Source organism: Sminthopsis crassicaudata, chromosome 1 (genome assembly GCF_048593235.1).
Source record: "Sminthopsis crassicaudata isolate SCR6 chromosome 1, ASM4859323v1, whole genome shotgun sequence".
NCBI classification, from domain to species: domain Eukaryota; kingdom Metazoa; phylum Chordata; class Mammalia; order Dasyuromorphia; family Dasyuridae; genus Sminthopsis; species Sminthopsis crassicaudata.
In genome coordinates, this window is record NC_133617.1 from 673,063,562 (window position 1) to 673,089,054 (window position 25,493).

General features: G+C 35.4%; 1 protein-coding gene across 1 annotated transcript in view; it reads right to left on the bottom strand.

Annotated features, from left to right (window-relative positions):
• DCAF1 (DDB1 and CUL4 associated factor 1) overlaps positions 1–25,493 on the bottom strand; it is a 110,325-nt gene that overhangs the window by 10,859 nt on the left and 73,973 nt on the right. Inside the window, 15 exon segments of the mRNA XM_074283362.1 lie at positions 9,265–9,366; positions 9,999–10,072; positions 10,641–10,745; positions 11,353–11,446; positions 12,552–12,785; positions 13,614–13,698; positions 14,581–14,602; positions 14,605–14,662; positions 15,688–15,886; positions 16,532–17,786; positions 18,967–19,091; positions 19,903–20,072; positions 20,817–21,026; positions 22,478–22,657; positions 24,556–24,714. Of these exon segments, the coding sequence (XP_074139463.1) occupies positions 9,265–9,366; positions 9,999–10,072; positions 10,641–10,745; positions 11,353–11,446; positions 12,552–12,785; positions 13,614–13,698; positions 14,581–14,602; positions 14,605–14,662; positions 15,688–15,886; positions 16,532–17,786; positions 18,967–19,091; positions 19,903–20,072; positions 20,817–21,026; positions 22,478–22,657; positions 24,556–24,714 (3,072 nt within the window).

The following is a 25,493-nucleotide window of genomic DNA, read 5'->3' on the forward strand; positions in this document are numbered from 1 at the left end:
CTATACTAAAAGCTTTACAATTGTTATTTCATTTGAGCCTCACACCAACAATGGGATATAGGTGCTGTTATTATCCTCATTTTTCAGATGAGGAAACCCAAACAATTAGAGGTTAAGTGATGTGCCTGGAGTTATACAGCTAGTAAGTGTCTGAGGTTGGATTTGAACTCAGGTCTTCCTGACTACAGGCATTATGGCACCAGCTAGCTGACCTACTAATAATCATCAGACTCATGCAAATTAGTATTTCATAAAATTAAGGTGACTCACCTTTAAAAATGACTGCCTGAAGGTAAGGGCAAGCAATAACATTTGGTATCTTTTTCACTTTGTATAACTAGAAAGTACTTAAAGAGACTCCATAAAAGAGGCTCACTTGTTCAAAGTTTGACACCCTAAGCAGACTGCCAATCTCAGAGCACCCACCTCACCTTTCCTATATTTTCTTCCTTCTTTCTTCCTTTCCATTCTCTTACTACAGGTGCTCTACCCAATGGAATTGTAAATTTTGCTCAAGGGCTAGATTTCTTTCTTAAGGATCAAGTTGCTTCAACCCAAATCACTGTGACTCTCATTGATTGGCCAACAATAGATCAATCACCATTTGGTCAATGTTTGTGGCCTGATAGTTCAGTGTTAAAGTAAATAGCAATCATTTCTATTTTGGCCAGAAAATTCAAAGGTCTTCCCCTCCCAGATTGATATTTTTTGGGACCAAGTTAAAAAAAAAGGCCATTTTCTAACTCATTTGTTACCCAACCTTAATAACTGAATGGATAGTTGCCTCAGTCAAACTGAGACCTGTTAAAGACACTAGCTTAAAAAGGCCAAGGTGTCCCACTGCATCCAGGATCATCATCCTGATCTATATTTTGTTGCTAAACCCAAATGGCTCTGAAGGAGAAAATGAGGCTGATAAACTCTGATGCGGGCATAATTCCCTTTAAGATTCCTTGTTTGATGTACAACTTCCTTTGGGACTGACCTTTGATTTACAAGATATGTATCTGAGTCAGTTTGGGCTTGTACCCAGCCCCCACTGGATCTGAGCTAGCTTGGGTTTTCAGCCCCTATTCTAATGATCTGCTCAGATAACCCAACCCCAATTATCTGCTCAGGTTTCCCCCAAACAGTTTCTTCCTTATCTGAAAAGCCCACCAAGAATTTGCCCACTTCCCTAGACTCCTTAAAGCAGATAAAAACAGCCTAAGTGGAGTTGTCCCTAGTCAGAGAGTTGAAAGATGCCAGCAAAGATGCTTTGCATCAGAGACTCTCTGTCCCGCCGCTTTCAGCATATATCTTCCTCTATCTAATGCCTTTTACTAACCAGACTTTAATCTTGCTTCCAAACCTTGCAATAAACCTTGTTTTTATCAATCTAGGTTTTTGGGCCTGTAAATTCATTTACAGGGGACTGTCGCCACCACTAGACCTGATTTAACTTTGTATCCTTGCACCGAATCCTAAGGGGTTGCAGGGGAGCTCCATGTGACTCCCTGTACCCCAATCCTGCCACTAGACCTCAATTAATCCTATTGAGGTATATACCTCATCATTTTGGTTCCCTGACAAAAATCCTTGAAAACTAGACATAATTTGGATACTGAATGGAACTCTGGAAAAGGTAAAAGATATTTTCTTTTCCTATTTTGCAGTGGACATCCAAGCCACTTCAGGCCTGGATCGTTGTTAGAGCTCTACTCTCTGGCACAATTCTTTATGAATTGCTGCGATTAATCTCCTTTTGTCTCACTATCTTGTCTCTACAGATAAGAGAGAGGCTGCAAGAATTTGGAAAACTAAAAGCTTTTACCTGTCCACATTCTAGACACACCTGACTTTAAAATTCTTCCTTAGCAGATGCTGGGTTTGGAGACCTTCTTTTGCATCTCAAGGCATTTCTAATCCTTTTTTTTTTTTTTGGCCAGAAAGTTGGCCTTCAGGAATCTTAAAGGGGGCTACGCCAGCATCAACTCCACAGTCTTCCCTCATTTAAATCTAACTCACTTGCATATGATGATCCTCCTCCTCAAGAATGAAGGACAAACAATTCTCTTCCTGATCCAAGATGTCAGAACTCATCAATTCACTCCTTTGAGAATTCCCTAAGAATAATTAATCATCTCACAATAAAACAATGAATTCATCAGTTCCCTTCTCTTTTTTCTTTTCCTGCCTCTGAGCCCTCAAAAGAATGCTATCTGGGAAGGTATGTGAAGAGGAAGAAAACATAATTGTAACTTTCACTCACTAATGGGTCTTAATCTATCGAGAGGCATTCTAATCCCAGTGTCCAATGGCTTCTGAGACAGTATTCTTTTATTCAACTAGCCTCCTTCCTTACCCTAATATTTTATATGACCTCTCCTCCCACTTTTATAGAAAGAAAATAGTTATTTTATGAAAAGGCCAATTTGCATATTATCTTTTGAAATACACATGAAGATGGGGAGATGGGAGATATCTTTTTTCAAATCAAAGAATTGCAACTTCCTAGAACTGGAGTTTGGTACTTTCATTTTGGAAATCAATTTGGAACTATACCCAAAAAGCTACTAAATTGAGTATATCCTTTGACTGGTACCCCAAACAAATTAAAGAAGGAGAAAAGGAAATCATATGTATAAATACTTACAGTTATTCTTTTGGTGAGAGCAAAGAAATAGAATTAGAAACTAAAGATTGTCCATAATTGGGAAATGGATGAACAAATTTGGTATATGACTATAATGAAATATTATGGTGCTGTAAGAAATAAGGAAAAGATGATTTCAGAATAACCTGAGAAGACCTAAACTTATAAAGACAGAAGTGAAAAGAACCAGGAGAACAATTTATATAACACCAACACTGTAAAGATTAAAAGTCTTAAGAATTCTATTCAACACAATGTACAAGCAACCATGATCTCAGAGATGAAGCATGCTACCCATTTCCTGACAATCAACCAAGCAATCAATAAACATTTATTAAGTGTCTATCATATGACAAGCACGGTGTTATGTGCTGACAGAAAAGTGATAGACTCAGGGTACAGAATGAGATTATATATATAAGATATGGCTAATGTTGAAATCTGTTTTGCTTTAAAATGTATTTTTGTTTTTAAAAAGAGTTTTGTTATTCTTTGTTCTTTTCAATTGGAACAGATAGAAGGTGGGAAAGAAAATTTTTTTCATCAAAAAAAGTGGGGAATAAAATTAGGCTTTTGCAGCTTTGTTTTATTTTAAAACAAATCATCACATCTTTATGCTTACATAAAAGAAAAGTGTAAGGAACTTAAGATCCTTCTCTTTATACCATGTCATGTCTCATGTAAACCTCAAAATTAGGCAACACACTAAACAGAGGACTGCAGAGATCACAAAAAGCTATAAGCACTATAGCCTTTTAAAAAACATATTCTTGAAATTATAATCAGTAGCCAGAAAATTTGTAGTTATTGAAAGAGGGGGGAAGAGGGAGAGGGAAAAGACAGAATAGAGATGGGAAAGAAGGAAATAAAAGCTACACCAACCTACAAAATATAACACAAAATCACAGAAGATCTTATATGGACCTCTTCTAAATTAATGATAACAGACTGGCAGGAAAGAAAACACAGGAGGAACTAAAATCATATTGTAACAGCATACACATTAATTCAACTATACTTAAAATGTGATCTTTGAGTTATTAGCTGACACACCATGAGAGGAACTAAACCACGACTACATTGCCATCTATAATATAACTGGAAACACCTACTATGAAAAGACTGCAAACTCAGATCTCTCAAAAAGGTGAACACAGGCATTTGGTAATTTAGATCTACAAGGTTTTCAAAGGCAATAATTGTGCCTCTGTGCCAACAATTTGGAAAATGAAAAAAATACAAGTGTTAATGCCATTTGTTACTTAAAATCTTAACCAGTTGAAAACATTCACTACAAGGCCCAAACTGAACAAATCCAGAAGTCATTTCAGTCAGCAAATCTCCTAGGCTAGCAGAGATGTGGCATCCCAAAGCAACACTAGTAGACTATTTGATAAACTGCTAAACTTTATAGAAACCTACCAAACCTATTGAGGATGGTCTCAACATATAAATAAATATTGAGAAAATGAGTCCTAAGAGAAATTTAGCACAACCTTAAGTGAGTCAAATTATGCTGACATTTGTAAATAAAACTAGAAGAGAAAAGATGCAAAATGAAACATACATACATATGTATGAATACATATAAAAGACATATTGTTATTATTGTTATCGGCAACAAAGATACAACTGGCCCAGTTAGTCTCTCTAGCATCCCATTATCTGATGTACTATGAGAAGAAATGGCAACAATACTCAAGAAGATAAAACCTGAAAAAAGAGCTGGGCCTGGACAAATAATACATATAGAAAAAAAGTAATAAGGAACGCCCACAACATTAAAAATGCTCAGCAGGCAAAAAGAATCATAACTGGTTTGTTTACCAATAAAAAAGGGGGAGGTATTGGGGAATAAAATTAGGTTTTTGCAGCTTTGTTTTGTTTTAAACCAATCATCACATCTTTATGCTCACATAAAAGAAAAGTATAAGGAACACAAGAGCCTTCTCTTTATACCATGTCTCATGCAAACCTCAAAATTAGACAATACACTAAACAGATGACTGCAGAGATCACAAACTATAAGTTTGTTCAATGATCTGCTGAATACTGACTACATAAAGTATCAAACAAGCAGATAGATGTTCACAAAAGGCATTCACCAATTTAATGGAATAAAATTATTCTATTTCTAGATAATAGATTAAGTCTTGCATGAAATCCAAACAGTGATTGTGAGGTCAAAGATTTGATCCATTGATGACATTGTGCCAATTGCACTGAATTCTACAACACTACAAAGCTTCAAAAACAAGTAATAGCCTGAACCCAGAACTGAAAATAAAAGGAAAAAATCAGATTAGCTTGAATTTAGAAAACTGTGTATTAAATGATTCTAGAGGACTTAAAAAACAGTATAATAATCTCACCTCCAATGCAAATATATTCTCCCAGAAACATAAATCATGCAATGCCTTGATTATTAAAAAACTAAAGTTAAAAATAACTTAAAAGACATATGATACATTTAAGTAAAGTATATGTGTACCAACAAAAGTTAAGATGCATTAAAAATACTACAAGAACATGTGATTACACAAGGAGGTAGAAACTCACATAGAAAGCAAAAACAAATAGCCTCAGTAACATGGTGGTTAAGCCCCAAGATATAAAAAGAACAAGAGTAAGACCTCCAGTAGAATAATTAAATCCCTTCCAGAAAATGCATGTGAAAACAGTCAAGAATTGCATAGGATAGGGGGCAGCTAGGTGGCGCAGTGGATAGAGCACCAGCCCTGAATTTAGGAGGACCCAAGTTCAAATCTGATCTCAGACACTTAACACTTCCTAGCTCTGTGACTGTTGGCAAGTCACTTAACCCCAGCCTCAAAAAAAAAAAAAAAAAAAAAAAAAAAAAAAAAAAAAAAAAAAAAAAAAAAAAATTGCATAGGATATGATGGCATAGAAAGGTTACAATTTCTGTGATACATCCCCACTGATAAAATTTATGAATCCAAAGTATTGTTTATATCTTGGTACTACTATGAAATTTATCCAAAGCAAAGAACAGCTCGGTACTATTCTTTTAACAAGTCTAAGTTTTAGTCACTCAATAACATTACTGAGTTTCTCATGTGGCCACCCACCCCAACCCCCTACAGACATAGTCTTCTACCTTGCCTAATCCCAAAGCACCAAAATGTAATTAGTTGCTATGTTGCCTCAAAATAGTGACAGAATAATGATTCAGAAGGCATATAGTGTTATACAGTTTGAATTTGTTAAATGAAGGTCCTTTCTATGAGATATAATATGCAACATTGTGATACTCAACAAACAGGCTAATATTCTAAAACAGATGAGGACTTGCTACTGTTGGGTCCCACACACAAGGCCTAATGAGTTAAAATTACTCTGGTAGACTATTTATACTAAATCTCTGATCAATTTGCTCATTTCTTTCAGTATGTTTTCTCTGTCAAAAAATGTCTAAAGCAAAAACTAAATGATTTTCCAAGGGAACTCTAGAAGCTAAGATTTTAATAGTAAGATGGCAAATGATTAGACAATTATGGTGCCAGTCAGATCACCTGACCTTTTCCCTGGTGCTTCTTCAAAACAACCAGCTTTAGGACTTATCCAACCAATGTACCTTGTGTTTTTTTTTTTTCATTTAAGCTCTGCAGTTAGAGAACAAATATTTTCTAATACATAACAAACCCAGCAGCATAAAAACAGCTGCTACCATTTGATAAATGACTCAGGCTAAAACATGAGTATATAAAGCCTGTATATTTTGGATAGAAATTCCTTCTCTTATTATTTATAGTAAATACATGTATATGGCACTATGTGTTTTATTTTATTAATTTTAAGTATTTTACTGGTACTTTTATATCATATTCACTTTAGTTCCCTAATGAATGAAAACTTTTTTATACCAAAGTAAAAAGCAAAAATGACCAATAAAGAAAAGAGTTTTGTGGGCCTGGCCATGGTGGCATCTCTGAGCTGAGGCACCTAGCTCACACAGAAAGAAACCAAATAATTTGGTTTGGGCTACTGGACTAGTTCCACCTATGCATTCAAGTCCTAAATAAGGCTCTGCTCTAACCCAGAGAAGGGCAATAATTTGCACTTGCAATCAAGAGAGAGACATTCTACAATCAATCAAAAATCTCCATCTTGGACAAGACGTATGGAAACCAGTAAGAAAATGTTATATGAAACAAAAGGGAACACTTGCTATTCATCTTGAGAGCAACACAAACTGTGAGTGCCAATAGCAATAGCATTTTTTTTTCCCCTGAGGCTGGGGTTAAGTGACTTGCCCAGGGTCACACAGCTAGGAAGTGTTAAGTGTCTGAGACCAGATTTGAACTCGGGTCCTCCTGAACTCAAGGCTGGTGCTCTATCCACTGCACCACTAGCTGCCCCCTAGCAATAGCATTTTAAAGTTGAAGAGAAAGCACTCCTTAAATATTTAGATAATTAATCATTCTGATCTCCCTGGGTTAAAGGAATAATCAAAATGCAAAGACAAGCAAAATACTCACATCCTGCTTCAGATTATAAAGGGCAAATATTTGAATATTATATTAGCAAAAGCGTAATATGTATTCACTTAACCTTGTAAGAAAGGAGCTTTCTCAGCTAAAAAGTGAGAGTTCCTTCTAACTCTGTTAGTAATGTATTGTGTGATTCTGTCCTTCTCTTTCCTCTACTCTATGTCTTTTTTTGGTGCCCACTTAAAACAAACCAGGGGGAAAAAATGGCACAAGATCTTAATTTAATTCAATATGCATTTATTAACTTGTGTACATATGACAGGCACTATTTGAGGCTAAACATGACAGATAAGATAGACAGATAAGGCAAGCAGCACAGAAGAAGAAAAAAGAAAAGATAGTGATAAGTGGATAGATGGATAGGATAGGATAGAGAGGACAGAAAACGCCATGAAAAATAGGAAATGAACCTCAGATTGACCAAAATGTTACCTCACGTGCTACATAAACTTGTAACAAGGGAAATTCTCATCTTAAAACCAATGGGTCAAAATCTTCAATAGATAACTGATTCTCAAATGTTCTATTTATCCCTTAAGAAATATACTATTCTTTGAGAAGATAAAGTATAATACATAGGAAATTTTTTTTTTTCTGGAAGAAAATATGATACATCAAGAACAGCTGCAGGAAAAAAATACTAAAATTCTCAATCATGAGAAACCAAAGCACACATTGCCAAGAAATATCAGATCTATAAAATATATACCCAAACATTCCACAGCCATGTCAATTTCCCTAAAAATATTACCAAAACAATTCCTAATTTTAAAATTCAATTCAACATCTAAGTGCCTGCTATACATACTGCCCTATGCCTTGTATTGAAAATGTTAAAATAACAAAGCCTAATCTCCAGAAGCTTATACTCCAACAAGATATAAGTATCCAAAAAAACATAACAGAAGGCAACATATGATAAATGCAAATGAGAACTTCCAGATAAATGTTATGGAAAATTAGAGGAAGGAGAAGTCACTTTCAGATGGAAGAATCAAAGAAAGCTTCGTGAGTGGGGTCTTAAAGGAAATGAAGGGCTTCAATAAATATATGAGGGATGGCCTATGAAAATGAACAGAGGTATAAGTCAATAGCTTATAGCACAATTTGGTTGAAATATTAGAATGTGTAAAATAGCAATGGAAAGGAAGGTTGGAAACTGTAGAGGATACTCAAGTGCCAATGTATGAAATTCATATTTTATCCCATAAGTACTAGGCAGTCACTAAAAGTTTTCAAGCAATGGAATGATGTAATTAGACCTATGCATTGGAACAAATATTTTGGCAATTGTGTAAAAGACATATTGGAAAGTAGAAATTAGAGGCAGGGAGACCTGGTGAGGTGGTTATGAAAACAGTCCAGGTGTGAGGTAACAAACCTCGCTGAAAGCCTATGCTAGAAGCAGAGGAAATGAAAAGGCCAAGATATAATAAACATAAGATACCATGAAAGATAACTGATAGGATTTTGGCAACTGAATAGATTGGAGAGAAGAGAGATGAAGGTCAAAGATGACTGAGATTGAATTCAGAATTCAGAAATAGCTCCCCACATAAAATATTTCATTAATTCCCCAAAACATCAAGAAACTCTCTAGTAGCTACTACTTCAATGAAAAAGTTTACTTACCATAATACTGAGAAAATATGTTCAAATACTGAGACATTCAATTGGATCATACCACATCATATCTGAGCAATTTTAATTGTTATTTCTCAATACAAGGTAACAATACTATTCATATAACATTATTTGTATGTGAACAAACCAGAAAAAACATCAACTAGACAGTTATTCATGGGTAATTATTGTAACAGAAGCTGAGTTTTATTATATAACATCACTGTGTACAAATTAACCTATGTGAATTTAAAAGTGTTATCTCTTATTAGCAGCTAAGATTTATAATAACCATGACTAATTTCATTCAATTTTTGTACTACAGTGTTCAATTACTAAAAAATGACGACAGGTTATAACAGAATTTAGTTAGATTGAATCAGACTTCCAAAAAGGAATACTACCATCATCATGAAATACTTTAGCAATAAAAAATAATGGTTCTCACCATGTTTTTAAATTTGAAAGAAAGATATTCCAATAAAATCCACTCACCTGATCTTCTTCCTCATCCTCATCTTCTGCCAGGCGCTGCCTGCCCACCTCATACAACCTGCATACTGTGTCCATGTTCAGGGCATCCATACTGCCTTGATTCTAAAATCCACCCCACAAAATATGAAGTCAGTGCACCGTAGAGTTAGGTATCTGTTTCAGCTTTGACCTACTTCCTTCAATTACCTCCCTGTGTCAATCAAAATAAGTGATGCTTGTAATAATAAATGTTGTTAAGCAGACTGCAAATGTTATAATATACCTAGAGCACAGAAAAGGAGGGAAAAGCAGTACAAGAAGGCTTAGGTGCTATCACAATTACTTACACACACACACACACACACACACACACACACACACACACACACACACACACACACCAGTTCTCCTGTACTTTGATACTACAATGTTGATGATTTGATAAAGATAACCTTAGATATTTTTTCTAAGTTATAGTGAGAAAACTATATGATACATTCCTCCTATATTGAGTATTTCAGACATAATGCGTCCTCACCTCCCAACCATCCATCCTCTAAAAAAAATGATTTTGTACCTGAAAACAGGTACAGATGGACCACTCAAGATATCTGATAACAGCAAGACACTGATAACACACTTTTCAAATATCATCCAATATAAGCATAACATTAATATAGCATAAAAGAATCAACTATAAATACTCTGAATAAATTCCAATCTAGATAATATATATTCCTCTAAGCATCCTTTACCTCAATAACAGCAAGGTAACAGTCCTTGGTATCAGTGCACAGGTCAAAAATATTCCGTTTCACATCAATGGTAGCTAGAAAACAGAATGTGGCAAAACTCAGGGAATTGTGTTATTGGTTTCTCTTTCTTTTAAAGAATTCAACATATTTTCAGAAATCTTAAGCTCCATTTTCCACCTCCCCTTGATTTTTTTAAAGCAAAAGCATCATATATTTTTTTTTTAAACAAAAAAGCTGGAACAAACTTGACATGTCTCCCTCTTTATGAGTTAGTCATTTTTTCATACGGAACCAAAATAACTGCAAAAACAAAATGGTAAGGGGCAGCTAGGTGGCGCAGTGGATAGTGCACCAGCCCTGCAGTCAGGAGGACCTGAGTTCAAACCTGGTCTCAGACACTTAGCTGTGTGACCCTGGGCAAGTTACTTAACCTCAATTGCCTCAGCCAAAAAAAAAAAAAAAAAAAAAAAAAAAAGAAGAAGAAAAAAATGGTAATGCACATGCCTGTGTGCGTGCATATGTGCGTATGTTTGTGTTTTCCAGGAATAGATAAATACCTAAAGTCCTCTTAAGAAAAAAAAGAGAAAGGTGACATTTTCCCACAAAACATGCATATTGAAGACTATGGGTTTTCATGCTTACCTATTGGCTTATAGTCTGTTGCATTAAAAGTTCTGAAAGATGACCCAAAGGGGCTTTTCATCCTTTCTTCCATTAAGTCATCTTCATCATCTGCCTGTAGCATAGCTAGTTTATGAGAAGAGAAACCGCCCCACCCACCCCAAAATTTAAATTTAATCTTAAGTACAGACAATATTATCTTTTTAAATAACCATATTGATGGAATATCCACTATATTTGGTTATGACTCTTCTGGATATATTCTCCTGGTCATTTCTACATAGTTTGTCTTTAAATAATATTCTCCTCACTTGACTGGTCTACTTCCCCTGCTGAAATGTTTTAAGCAGTACAACCAATGTTCTCTAACATCATAAAACTGTTAAGTAGAAAGTGAATTATAAAGATAAGTTTTACAGAAGGTAAAGAAGACACCAAGACTGGAAATTAATTTCCAAGAGATTTCACATCACTATTACACATAATTAGTATCTTTGAGTCCCGTTACTAAGCATTACAATTTGTATATTAAATCAGCACTTTGAAAAAAGTTTTAATTTTCTATCCTGCTGTCTTATGAAAGTACTTTACTTCATGAATTTCCAAATGCTTTTCTGTGTAGAGGAAAGAAATATTCCAAGAGCAAAACTACACAGTATTCTAGAATAAGGTTAGCAGCTGGACAAAGAGAGAAAGACAGGAAGAGGAAGAATGGAAAAGTTATGTTCATTACCTCCATACATCACTGTACCCGTATAGTTGAAAACCACGCGACACTGATCCAAAGCTGGGACTGTGTGAAGCAAATGGAAAGTTCGAAGGTCCCACTGAAAGAATAGTAGTGAAGGAAAAACTCCAATAAAAACTATTTTCTTAAACGTATTCTAAGATCCATGGGTAAAAGTCAACAAAGCTTGTTTTATTTCTTAGTTTCTAAGTTTTGATTCTAAAGAGTGAAGGTTCTCAACTCCTTTCCATGTTACCAGAACAATGATGGTAAAAATACATGGAAAAGTTGGAAGCTAGACCAAGAGCCACCTCATAACATTAAGCAGATGTTATATAGTTTCTTGAATCAGAGGAAAGTATCTCAATCTACATTCCTGTACACAAAAGAACTATCAAAAAAAAAAGATGACTTTTCCTCTAATCTGTTATGTAAAGAATAATATATTTGAAATAAAACTTCACTGTAGCTCAATAAGAAAAGGAAATTAAAAAAAAAAAGTTTAGTCATTTTTTCCAGTAATGTAGCAAAAACACATAATCAGCTATTAAAAATCTCTCAAAGTTCTCTGTAGGCTCAAGGGCCCCTCAAAACGATAGAAGATTACCTACATGTAACATGAATTTCAGTTTTTAATTTCTCAGATGCAAATTTTAAAAGATGTTTTTCATGTTGGATTTTTTCTAAAGAGTTTACAAGCAATAAGTTAAAAATATGTATTTTTTTTTAAAAAATGAAAACTGTACTTTTCTAGCTTGAATTATTTCTTACAGTTTGCCAATGGTAACTTGAAGATATTTGCAAGGTTGTTTTTTAAAAAATTTAGGCACAACACAGCTTTAATAAGTTCCTTTGAATTACACTGCTGAAAGCAGTATTTCAGCCTTAATTAAAATCTGGATAGTAATAGAAAAAAAGTTAAAAATCAAATCACTTATATAAGTTTTGCTGTATTATACAAGACAATTACTCCACATTTGCAAAAAATCATTGGATGATTGACTAGATTTTTTCACTTGTTTCCCAGATCTAACACATTACACACTCAGCCTATGAAACAGTACAAGAGACAAAACTGAACTAAATGGATATTAGTTTAAAAAAAAAACAAAAAAAAAAAATGGCATCCAGCTTTCTGTACCATAAATAGATCTTAACTTTAAAGGATTTATAACTAAAGAAGTTCTATTAAAGGTAAAGGATACAATTTCAGTATTAATAATAACTTCCAGTCCATTAGGATGGAAAACACCGCTGATGTTCATGTTGAACTTGTCAAACTTATGTATAGCCTGTGCAGAGCGGACATCCCAGAGGACCCCGTCATTTAAGACTAGATCATCTGTAGGATTAAACGTGGCACAGTTCCTCTTGTAGTTGTTGGCAAGATCTGGGTTAAAGAGAGTCAACAGCTTGTTGCCAGTCTGAATGTCATAAATCTTTGGAGAAAAAAAAAGAGGAGTGAGGAAGATATATCAGATTCATGTGTTAAATTACAACAAAAAGATCTGCAAACTCAATTTTTCTTAACTTCTCATTTCTGACAAGTTTTTTAAAACCCCAAAGTTCTCCCAACTTGCCATTAACAAGAAACCAATTTATATCTTTGCTAAAATTCTAAAATATAACAAATGGCTTTTTCAGTGGCGATCCCTTTCCCAAAAGAAAAATGAAAAGAAAACAAAAAAAAGAGTCAAGCTTGCCCTCAAGATAAGTAGAAAGAAATTCTCTATTCCTATCACCATCTTAGAGAAAGGACATTGTGTCCCTTTGCCAGGGAAACATGGCATGTTTCCCTTTTCCTATTCAATGAATGACTATTGACCATTCATTAGAGGGGAGAGTGGGATTTTCTCTCTCTTTGGGGAGAAGGAAGATGGACAATATAAGATTTCCTTGAAATATTATAACATATTTGTCCCCCAAATAGAACTTTAATTCAAGCAAAATGTCCAAATACTCACAGCAGCTTAAATGCCAACATATTTAACCTACACAATCAACAAACATATATATATATATATTAAGCACTTACTATCTGCTAGGCACTGTGCTATAAAGAAAGGGGAAAAAGCACCCCAAAGAATCCCCCCCTTTTCTTTGAAAATGTCAGCTTTTCAGTTTTTAACTTTTTCTTATACAGCCTAGAACTACTTTTCTAATTACACTTAGATCCATAGCCTAAGTATAGTATTCCAGTCAGAAGCATCTTATATGAAACACAAGTACATGATAAGCTGTAAAGTTAGGAAATCAAAAGTACTTACATGGGCAATATCCCCTTTTGTGCCAATGACCCTATCTTGCGAGTGCTTGCTGAACTCTACGTAGTGGTCTTCTGTGAAGGAATGCCTGCAGGCAAGTAATAAGTAGCAGATATATCATATTTGCTGGAAGCTGATCCTTGCAGTGGTTAAGTTAAAAACTTGTAACCAAGTTAATTCCCCAAGTTCCTACACAACTAAACTTAAATTTAAGTTCACTAACTCCCACAGATAACAAGAAAATATTCGAAGATCTGGAAAAAAGTCTAGTAAGAGAGACCTACCTTAATTTGTCTGAGTAAAATAAAAGTGCTAACATAACAGGTCTTAGCCTGTAAAAGAAGTAAACTTTTTATGAAAAAGCCTAGCAGAACTCTAGTCCTTTTATTCAAGCATTAAACTACCCATGTGCAGAGGCAGCAAGATAGCCAACTGCCATGCTAAAAGTTCGTATAGGAAACAGGTGTGACACGTGCCTTATTCAGCTGACTGAGGTGGGGAGAGGGAAGGGGAAAAGACTGCTGTTGAATAATGAATTGACAGTTAAATAGCATTTTAAGGTTTACAAAGTGTTTTATAATCTCATTTGAAACCCTATAATAATCATGTGATATAGATATTATTCCCATTTTATATTTGAGGAGACTGAAACTCAGGTTGGCTAAGTGACTTGCCTATGGTCACACAGAAAGTAAGTGTCAAAAGGTGGGATTTGAACCCAGGTCTCTCCTAACTCCAACTCCAGCACTCTTTCCACTACACCACGCTGCATTAAACATTGCAATGGTAGGTTCAATCTGAGAAAAAACAGTTCTGGAATGAAAGAAGAGAGTAAATTTCCTCCTTTATCCATCAAGCTAAAAATTTAGGGGATTAAAGATTATTCAGAAGTAGTTAACAACTAATATTCTTCTTTTCCTATTAACCCCTTTAAAGGCATAGAGACCAGGCTGACAAAGTGTATACTCACTTCATATCAAACACTGATTTCATCCCCAGAGTGCAGAGAGGGGCTGGCTCCAAGTGGCAGATGTTAACAATAAAGATCCATCCTAAAAGAGGAAATCTGAGTTAAGTAACAATAACAAACTAATAAATAGTTAACTGACATTTACATAGAACTTAAGTTTGCAAAGTGCTTTTTACACATTAATTCATTACAACCAACATAGGAAAATATTTTTATGAAAATACATTTCTAGCCTACTTTTATAAAGCAACAGAGAACAGACAATTCCTATTAGATTTAGAAACACAACTAAGCTACATGATATAACTATATTCTCACAAAATGACCTTAGAAAGACTTAACTAAACTTCCTGAGACAATAATATCCACTCCCAATCTTCTTATATGTAATAATCATACTAAAAACATTCTGGGGAGGAAGGAAAACATTCTCATTTAAAAGAAAAAGTTTTCAAATTTATTCCACTTCCTTTTAAATCATGTCATATTCCTTTAAATCATGTCTGTAGTATTGGTCAATAAAAAATAAATCTATTATTGAAGGCACTTTCTAAGAACTTGACAATTTGAGAATATTTATTTTAGGTAGTCTCAAAAATGTGGGTTACCTTTAGGGCTAATAATGATTTCCTGATAATGTTTATCTTTTCTATTTTGGAGGGGAAAAACCACTCACACCATGAGAAGAGTAATAATTGGAATTATGTAATATTTTTCTTCCAAGTAACTTTTAAATTCCACTTGGACAAAACTTTGCAAGAGAATCAGAAAATTTTACTACCTATATCAAGTACTGAGGCACTAGAATAAAACTGGATTCAAGCCCCCCTTTGATACATATTGGTTGTTTGATTCCGTGTAAGTCACTTTTACCTGTCAATGCTCTACACAACTCTAGGAAGCAAATGTGACAGTGAAGGTGTCAACCTACACTGGGAGAAGAAGCTTCCTTACCTGGGAGCACCCTATACTTATGAAATCACAACAGCGATCTCTATTTCCCTATCTACTAACACAACTAATAAAAGTTTACTGACATGGCTTCCACAATGAGAAGAGAACAATGAAAAAACAATCAGATCTTGGCAGGAAGGCTTTTAGCCTTACCCTGGATGGTTCAAGGTGAGTGATGGCAGAGTTATGACAATTATAACTAGCCTCTTCCTGCCCACTGAACACGTTGTAAAGTTTTAGCTGCCCCGTGCACGTGCCAAGCATTAGAAACCTCTCTCGGGCTGAGAATGCACAGCAGGTAAAGCCACTTTCATCCTCATTTGCTTCCCGAAACACTGAAATGGGACGGAACCTAGAAAAAACACAGATTCATCAGCCACAATACATCAAAAAGTTCTAAGGAAAAGAAAACTGAGACAAACTATATTAAACAGAGAGAAACTTGAGACATTGGTTTGAGGCATAGAGCTGGTATAGTCAGAATGTTTCCTGAATAGTTAAACTTTTAAATTTTATAATGACAAAAAAACTTGCTTGATTTCTTTTAAAATTTCCATTTTAAATGAAAGGAAAAAAAACTTGTCATTTTCAGAGTTAAGCAAAAACAAATAATTTATATATTAAATTAGTGCTTGGGGGATTTTAAAAACTATTCCAGAACTCATATGACAACTCTTAATGGAAAAGAATAAAAACCAATATGAACCAAGACAAGAAACAAGTTAGGAAGGCAAAGTTCAGGACAGCTCATTACAATAGGTTCTAGAGAAATCAGTAGTCCTGACATGGCAGAGTTAGTATGTCTAAGATATCAACAACATAACAAGGAGCCTAGAATTACTATATGGTCTCACAGATAGTCACACAAGTATGTTGACTTTGTAAAAAATTCAGCTAAAAAACAACTACTTAGGCTGACTAATCTAGGCTCATAATGCTTGTTTTACAATCTGAAGATTATCCCCCTTTCCCTAAGAGGTTAAAAGTGTTTTCTTACCTGCTGAAGATGAGGTGCCTATCAAAGCACCCACCATCTACCCCTCCGTACTTTGGAAAGGCTGCTCTGCGGGTTAGCCTCGAGGTAAAATTTGTTGGCGCTTGCCGCCTTTGTTTTGGCTCAGGACACTGGTGAGGGGTAAAAAGAGAAAAGGGGGGACAGGTGGCAACTGGGTTCTTGCAGCGAGCATGCTGCTCCCTAAGGTATTCTGTGATGATACTGTCCAGTGTGGGAGGGGAAGGAAGATGTCTGTCCAACTGCTTTTTTATGGCTGGGCTTTGGCTGTAGGCGCCATGGTCCGATTTCTGCCGTAACACTCTGATTTTCCTGCCATTGCAGGGTGATGGTCTCTCCCTGATAAAACTGATCCTGCCAATCAAAGGGGAGCTGCCTGCATAAGAAGGGCCAGGCAGGGCAAGTGGACCCTGTGGAGGCCGTGACTGAGAATGGACAGATGAGGCAGAGGAAGCTACACTGGTGTGGCTGCTTAGTCTGGCTGCAATGCCATTGGCAATGCGAGGGGTACGAGGCAGAGAAACAGGGGAAGCAGCAGCTGTGACGGGAGTGAAGGCAGAGGAATGAGATGCAGCAGTCATGGGTAGATCAGCCTCTCTGGTGAGGACAGTTGCTGTCTCTCCCAGCCCTTTGGAGATGAGATGATTTCGGATTAAAAGAAGCAATTCCTTCTCAGGAAAAGAGATTCTAGACTGAGCTACCACATCTGCTTTCTGCAGCCGTGCAAGAGAGACATCAGTACCAATAAGGAGGGGCTTTCCAGATACACGTTCAATTAGCTCAGCAGCATATTTGCAGAACTTGACATGGTCACTGCGTTTATCCTGCAAAACAGGTTCCTTCATCAGCTGCTGGATCTGGCAGCTACTGAAAAGAGGCAGCTTGCTGATGATCTGCCGGACAGTGCTACTGCGAGAAAGTCCTACTAGGGCTTTACACGCTAACGCTCTGATCTGGTCTGCATCAGTGATGGGCATCTTGATGGACAACAATGACAAGAGCACCTTGATACCATTGTTGGACTGTACCACATTCCACATCTTGGCCAGCGTATGCTCACTGCTTTTTGGAGGCTGAGGCAGCTTTCGCCTAGGGGTTCCAGAGATGAACTTGCCAATACTAGAGATCCGGTTATCTGGGCCACACACACAATTGATAATGATCTGAAGAGCAGATTTCTGAATTTCAGCATCATGGATAAAGAACTCACCCTCTGCTACTCCCAGGATGATGCTGATACCTGTTTGGGAGAAAACAAAATGTTTTTATCCTTTTCTCCCCAATATTTCAAATTGATACTCATATTAAGATTCAGAGGAACACCAACAACAGACTGAGAGTTGTGTTAATTTTGCTTTAATACTGTAGAAAACAACTTGAATTTTCAAATCACAAAACAAAGATATTTCTTCTTTGCTACAGAAATTCCAATTGTAGATTCAATCTATGTTAAATAACCTAAAGAGTGAGGGCATAGTCACTCACTTCAGGTGGTCTTTAGAATGGTATTCAGAAGCATGGTAAGCTACATACAACAGTAATTCATATCTTCTGTATCCTTAGTTTTTCAAAGAATTTACCTTATAAGAACATGGAAGGAAGCTATAAAAAGTGTTGCTAACTTTAATTTACAGGTGAATAAAATCAAGCTCACATGAGAAATGATTTGTTCAGACATATGGATAGTGAGTAGCAGCATATGACCTGATGTCAGAGACCCTAACTCTGTAACATGCCTCAAAAGTATATTAAGTTCTTCCTAAAGGTTTCTAAATGTCCTGTATTTCAAAGAAATTCTCTTTAACCCTTTACCCTACAGTCTCAAAGAAAAATGTGTATGGGTGAAAAAAACACAGTGGGGCATTATTACTAATGAACATCCTAAGAACACCTTCATGTTATTAAGGAAACATCAATTGATCCATCCAGTGCTTCTGTAGCAGGCCTACACTGTGTGCCATGCACAAACTACAGACTCATCATGGCTACTTGGAAATTTAAATCAGAATAGCACACAGGCCACCAACCAACAGAGGGAAAAAATTCAAACTAAACCCTCTCTTTGGACCTTTGTACTGGCTATCCCTTCATGCCAGGAACACTCTCTCTCTTTCCTAGAACTATTACTAGCTTCCAGGCTCAGTTCAAGTGCTACCTTTTCATGAAACATTTTTTAATCCTCCCAACAGCCAGTGTCCTTTTTAAACTATCTTGTATTTAACTTTTAATGATTATATGTGTGCTGTCTTTCCCCATCCTTGGGCTACCATCCCCAACAGAATACAAGTTCCTAGAAAACAGAGGTTATTTCGTCTTTGTCTTGGTATCCCTAGGATTGAATGCTATGTCTAGTATATGATATATATCTAATAAATGCATGGTGATTAACTGATAAAAAAAAAAACACAAATTCAACTTACCTACAGTAGAGACAGTGGATCCAGCTTCATCTAACACATCCACTGATTCAGCTAACTGCAGCTGGATTTTTGGTACAACAGTAAGAATAGCCAGAACATCTAAAGCATAGCGTACAGTATCATTCCTAAAAAAAGTAGACAAAGAAACTTGGCAAAATAGCAAGTATAATATAGCCAAAAGAATGTATAAGAAATGTCATAGTAGATTGTGATCATCCTCATATTTTTAGCTCATATTACTTTTTGGATAACACATCCCAAGAGTTGACTAATCCCAACATTAATGAACACACTTCCTTTTTTCTTGTCCTAACATTTCAAGTATTAGACTATAAGCTCTGTGAGAGAAAGGATTGTCTTTTGCCTCTTACTATATCCCCAGCACTTAGTACAATGCCTGGCATGATAAGCACTTAATAAATGTTTATTGATAAACGATTACAAATAACTTTAAGAAACTGCTACAAAATCTATTCTGAATATTAAGTTTTATGGTTCTGAGATCTGGCAAACAAGTCCATTTTCATCCTCCTAAAATAACTTCCATGATTTTGTCAATTTTGATCCTCTCTCTTTAGCCACCATTCTTCCAAAAAAGAAGTTTCTTTTAATCATTTTCCTGTACTAATCCCCCATTTGCTTCATTTGTTTGTTGCCCTTTTCTGGACCTTGTTCTGCTTGGTTATGTCTTCCCTTGCAAGTAAAAAGCAAATCTAGATATAGTATTCCGTGTGCGCAAAACACTACAAGTGTTTGTAAAGGAGATGGGTGTTGTTTTGTTTTGTTTTTTAATTCAATGAGATAGGGAAGAGTAAGGGCAGAATTACAAGTCCCTTACATCACTTTATTTCATGTCTTCCTTGTTAACCTGGTCCAAACAATGAGATCTTTTAAGAAAAGATAAATCTAACTTTAGGAGTAACTCTCCAGTCCCACCTTGCATAGTAGGTTTTCCAGTTGCAGGCAATGGAGATAAGCTGCAACATGAGTTGTACACAAGAAAGTTTGAGGAAGACTTCAGCTGGTTCCCAATATAACTGAGCTGGTCCATACTCTATAAGAAACTCCATCATCTCCACAATCTGCTCATGAGTATAAGAACATGCCTACATGTTGAGAAAATAGATCATATCATTAAGAATTATATCATCTTCTCACATTCTCTGATGCTTTTATCAATCAGACAGTTTTAGCAATGAAAAATGAAATAAGATCTTTTAAATTCCACAGTCCTACAATTAGTAAAAGTCCAGGGTAAATAGATATATAGATATAATAAAGCACTTTTATGTACAGTCTCATTTGATACACAAAACAACCCAATGAGGTAGGGAAGGAAGGCAAGCAATAATCTCTTTTATAGACAAGTGGCTCAAAACCTATAGTAATTAAGTAATTTATCTAGGGTCCATCACCCAGTGAACTGGACGAGAAAAGAACAGACTCCAGATCTGGCACTTTTTTTTCCCATTATGTCACCACATATTCTCATAAAAATATTTAGTCACTTTACAGAAAACATTTATTCTATCTGTGACCAGCTTGATTTGGGGACTTGATTTGTTTTGAAAATGTTTTAAACAGAAATTCATGAAACACCTATCCCCTGTTGAAGTGATTTTGAGACTGAAAAAGCTAGTCAAAAAAAAAAAGATTATAAATTCTGTATCCATATTTTGCTTCTGGAAAGCACAGGTATTTTTGGATTAAGACAAAGCCAAAAATAGTCCACCCCATTTTAATGATCTCCATTTTGATTTGAGATATTTAAAACATACTGAAGTATCTCATACTCATGATGCACTTTTTAAAAGAAAGTATATAATAAGCCCTTCTCACTCCTGGCTCACCTTGTATGGTGGCTGTGGATGGACAAGAATGCCACCTTCTGTCCTCTGAAGTGATTGCTTCACCTGTTCCAACTTAATGGCTAGGTGAGCTTCAAAGTACCTTCGAAGTGCCATGCAGGTATGTTTCCCAGTTTGGCGGCTGGCAAATATTTCATCGTCACTCAGAAGAGCACCTTGATCTTCCAAGTTTAGAATTTCTAAGGTACTGATCTATGAAGAGAGGTAGAGAGAACAGAATAGGACAACAGAAAATGAAAAGCAGGAAGAAATGGAAAACTTTTAACTTTTTGGTAAGTAGACTTTCAAAACATAAAAGTTCAACATACTTTCTTTCTTTTCTTTTTTTTTTTCTGAGGCTTAAGTGATTTGCCCAGGGTCACATAGCTAGGAAGTGTTAAGGGTCTGAGACCAGATTTGAACTCAGGTCCTCCTGAATTCAAGGCTGGTGCTCTAACCACAGAGCCACCTAGCTGCCCCTCAACATACTTTCTTAACACTGTTAATTCATAGATGCAAAATATTATACTCAAGACAGTGAAATTACAATAGATGTATTCTTCCCAGGTACAAAACTGGATTTTTTGGAGATACCAAACCTATACTGAGTAATAGTAATTCCTTTTGAGAAAAGAAATCATCTTTTCCCTTCTAATACTATTACTTATTCTATCTAACACCAATATTCACACCCTGGTATATGTATTGCTAAGAATAAATAACATCATGATCTTAGAAGAATCAAAACTGGGAAACAAAGAAAAACAGAGATGCATGGTGGATACGAACAGGCCACAATACATTAACCAAGAAGGATGTACACACACACACACACACACACACACACACACACACACACACACACACAAAAGATAAAAACTATAAACATCAAGGACATAGATGACTGAAAAAGGAGGTAGGCCCAGACATGTTATCATGAGTGGGAGAGAGAACATTGGTTATCCACAAATTATTTGGAAGAAAAAAAAAAAAACTAAAGCAAAGCTTTCAGCATAGTGGACGGGACTTTTATGGATGATTTATGAAAGGAGATGAGTACAAATCACACAGAATGAGAGGATTAAGAGTGGCAGTATATGCTAGTAGAACAACACTCATACCAATGAAATTGTGGATCCACCAAAGCTATATATCATTATCAGTGATTTATCCAGTCACCACTTACTAAAGTGTTAATAAGACCTGACTCAGGAAAGTTTACACAGTTAGTGATAGTTTGTGTGGATCTTAAAAAGTAGCTATTATTTATAAACTAACAGGCCACTCATAGAAAATATCCTATAGTACTAATAAATATATCCTCACCTAACAACCCTCAATTCTTCTTAATCCCTAACTCAGGCTTACATATGAATAAAAAGGAAATTACAAATTAATCCAAACAAAAGCCTTCCATTAGGGCCTATCTGGGATTAAAGTCTATTCATTATTTATTGGTATAAGAAACATTCATATTTAGTAAAACTTGTACATGAAAGAATAGGTTTCTACAACCAATACTGAAACACCTTGAATGATAAAGAACCAGATCTTCCATTAACCAAAAATATGGTTCCTTTCCTTTTCATGGAAAGGAAAAAAATGAGAAGTGCAATTTAAAAAAACTTTCCACTGAGTTCCAAAACAAAAGCATTAGCTCTCACCAAGTTGACCAGACGACGAAGACCATCATGCCTGTCAAAGAGTTCCAAGACAGCACGAAAAGAGAAGCAAATAGAGAAGAACATGGTAGCATGGCAGCATCCTGATGCATGGGAACACTCCATTAGCCACAAGGTATAGTTCACTACATCAGACAGAACATTGTGGGGATGCATGCAGACCTGCCAAGAAAAGATATGTGGTGAAACAAAGATAAAACATGAGAAATCTTTTATCAAATAAAATCGTTATACTTGCTACAAATTGAGACTTATTCAGGCAAGGAGTTTCAAGTTTCTTATCCTAGAATATAAAGAAAGGTGAAATCTGATCCAACCACGTCGACCCTCAAATACTCTTCCTTGCATTCCCTTCTTATTGCCTCACCACATTGCTACCAAGGGAAAGAGGAATACCCAAAAGTAAAGCAAGATCCAATTCTTCTTCTATACTTATAAACTTGTCACCTGCTCCCACACTTCACCTTATTAGTTCCTCTATTATCTTTATCTCAGAGCCCTTATCCCAACCTCTCAATTTCCAAATCACTATAAATTACATTCTTGCTCTTTGAACCCAATGTGGTGAAGTCTCCATTTTAGACCAAAGGAGCCACCACCAATAGCCTGGGAGGAGACACCTACTCCTATCACCATGGCTGCCATGAAGGAGATACACTATTAGCATCTCAAAGCAGAACGTCTGAATGTAATCTCACAAAGAAATAAATGATGTTTAGATGCTATAACATTATTAGAATTCTACATGCTAAAAACATTATAGATTAAATAAATTTTTATGAGTTGAGGAAACTCTGTGTGTGTGTGTGTGTGTGTGTGTGTGTGTGTGTGTGTGTGTGTGTGTGTGTGTGTGTGTGTGAAGACTTTGGTTTTAATTCCACTTCAAACACTTTCTAGCTATGTGACCCTGGGCAATGCACTTAACATCTCTGAGTCTTAGATTCCTCATATGTAAAATGGCTCTGCTAATTTTAAAGCACTATATAGAGTACTACACTTCTCTTCCCTAGTATCAAGTAAAGAATAAAAAGGAAGCCTGTATACTTATAGTGCCTCACCTAAATTATGGAGAAATCTGTACAAAGACTCATAAAGCTACAAGTATTATTGAGCAGCACCATTTTTTTTTTTAGCCATTCACAAATTTTTTTTTTATTATAGCTTTTTATTTACAAGATATATGCATTTTTCAGCATTAACAACTGCAAAACCTTTTGTTCCAATTTTTCCCCTCCTTCCCCCCACCCCCTTCCCCAGATAGCAGGTAGACCAATACATGTTAAATATGTTAAAGTATATGTAAAATACAATATATGTATACATATCCATACAGTTATTTTGCAAGCACCACCATTTTACAAAAAAATTAAAACTACAGAATTAGAAAAGTAAAAATTGGGAGGGGGGACAGAAAATTGTCTAAAAACACTACAGACAATTTAAAAATGTATTGTTTTTTTTAATTGCAACTGTTTTGCTTAGCTAGATTACTTAAAATGAAGCCTTTTAAGACAAAACTATTGAAATGCCTTAAGTTTATCTTCTCCTGAAAAAAATCATTTCATGGATCTTTTTAAAACAAACTACCTGGGAACAGAAATCTGGGAGCTATTCTTCATCCTAAAATAAATTCACATCGGTCAGGACTGTTAAGAATATAGAAGATAAGAATTTAAAAGAAAGTATTCAGAAGAACAGAAAGAATGCTGTTAATATGACAGGAGGCATTTGGCCTAAACTCCAAAGTTCCTAACTCCTTTATTTTTCCCTTACTTCAAATGTCTTCTATTTATTGAAGCAAATGTATATTTATATGAACTTAAGCAGCTCATATATTCACCCTCATTAATAACTACATTTTCAGAAAGTTCTGGAATTCTTCATAATGCCAAGTATTTTATACTTTAGCTTCTTTTGCTATAATCCAACTCCCCATTATACCCTCAACATTTACTAAATTATTTGTAGTGTGCTTGTATAGTCAAAAAAAAAAAAAAAAAAGAAAAAAAAAAACCTATCCTCCAGAATTATCACAATATATTTGGGAACCCTGTACTTACTCGTTCCATGGCATCCTGGTTATAAGATAGATAATATAAGCACATGGATACGCCAGTAGCAGCCATAGAAGGACGAGGAATTTCCAGTAATTTTTGTACACCTCCATGAGCAACAAACTCTGTGGCAAACTTGTTGTGTAGCAAAAGTGATGCTAAGTGCTGAAGAAAAAGAGCAAAAGTTAGCATGGACCAAGTGAAACTAATATAAGGCTCTTCAACAAATAACAAAATAGGCCACATAACACACAAGTTCTCACTTTTGATATACAACTTTGAATAGGATAATGATTCCAATTTCCTGTCCCAAATAGAAGCCAAATACCATAATATTTTTCCCAAGGCAACTAAACTCACAGGTTGCTATGAGAATGAGATAACAGATACTAATAATAAGAAGGCTTACACAGTTATAAGATGTTATGGTTCAATTATTTTACTGTCTCATGAAGCAAGGAATCAAAGGAGTCTGGCAATCTTCCCATTTTATCATTTAATATAATAAACAGTATATATACTAATCTTAGCTATCTTTGCCACTGTGTTAGCAACTAATGAATCTACTGTCCTTTGCCATATTAGGATATCAGGAAAATTAATTTTAAAATAAACAATTACAACAATTATCAAGTATACATATGTAGTTAATGTTATTAAGAATCCATTTCAGAGAGACCACATACTCTCAATTTCCTATGGATTTTGCATCAAATCTGACATATACATTCAACAAGGTGAAATCTTTCTTCCTAATTATAGTTCCAATTCATTCAACTCTTAAGAAGTCTTTCCAATATCACATTATGAATGCAAAAAATATTGTCTGTTATTTTCTTTTACTCTTCCCAGATAAGAATAACAGATAACATCTGCCTTTATGTAACTAAGGGAAAAAAATTTTCAAAGGTCACAGTTATTTATTAACAGCTAATAACTTTCTT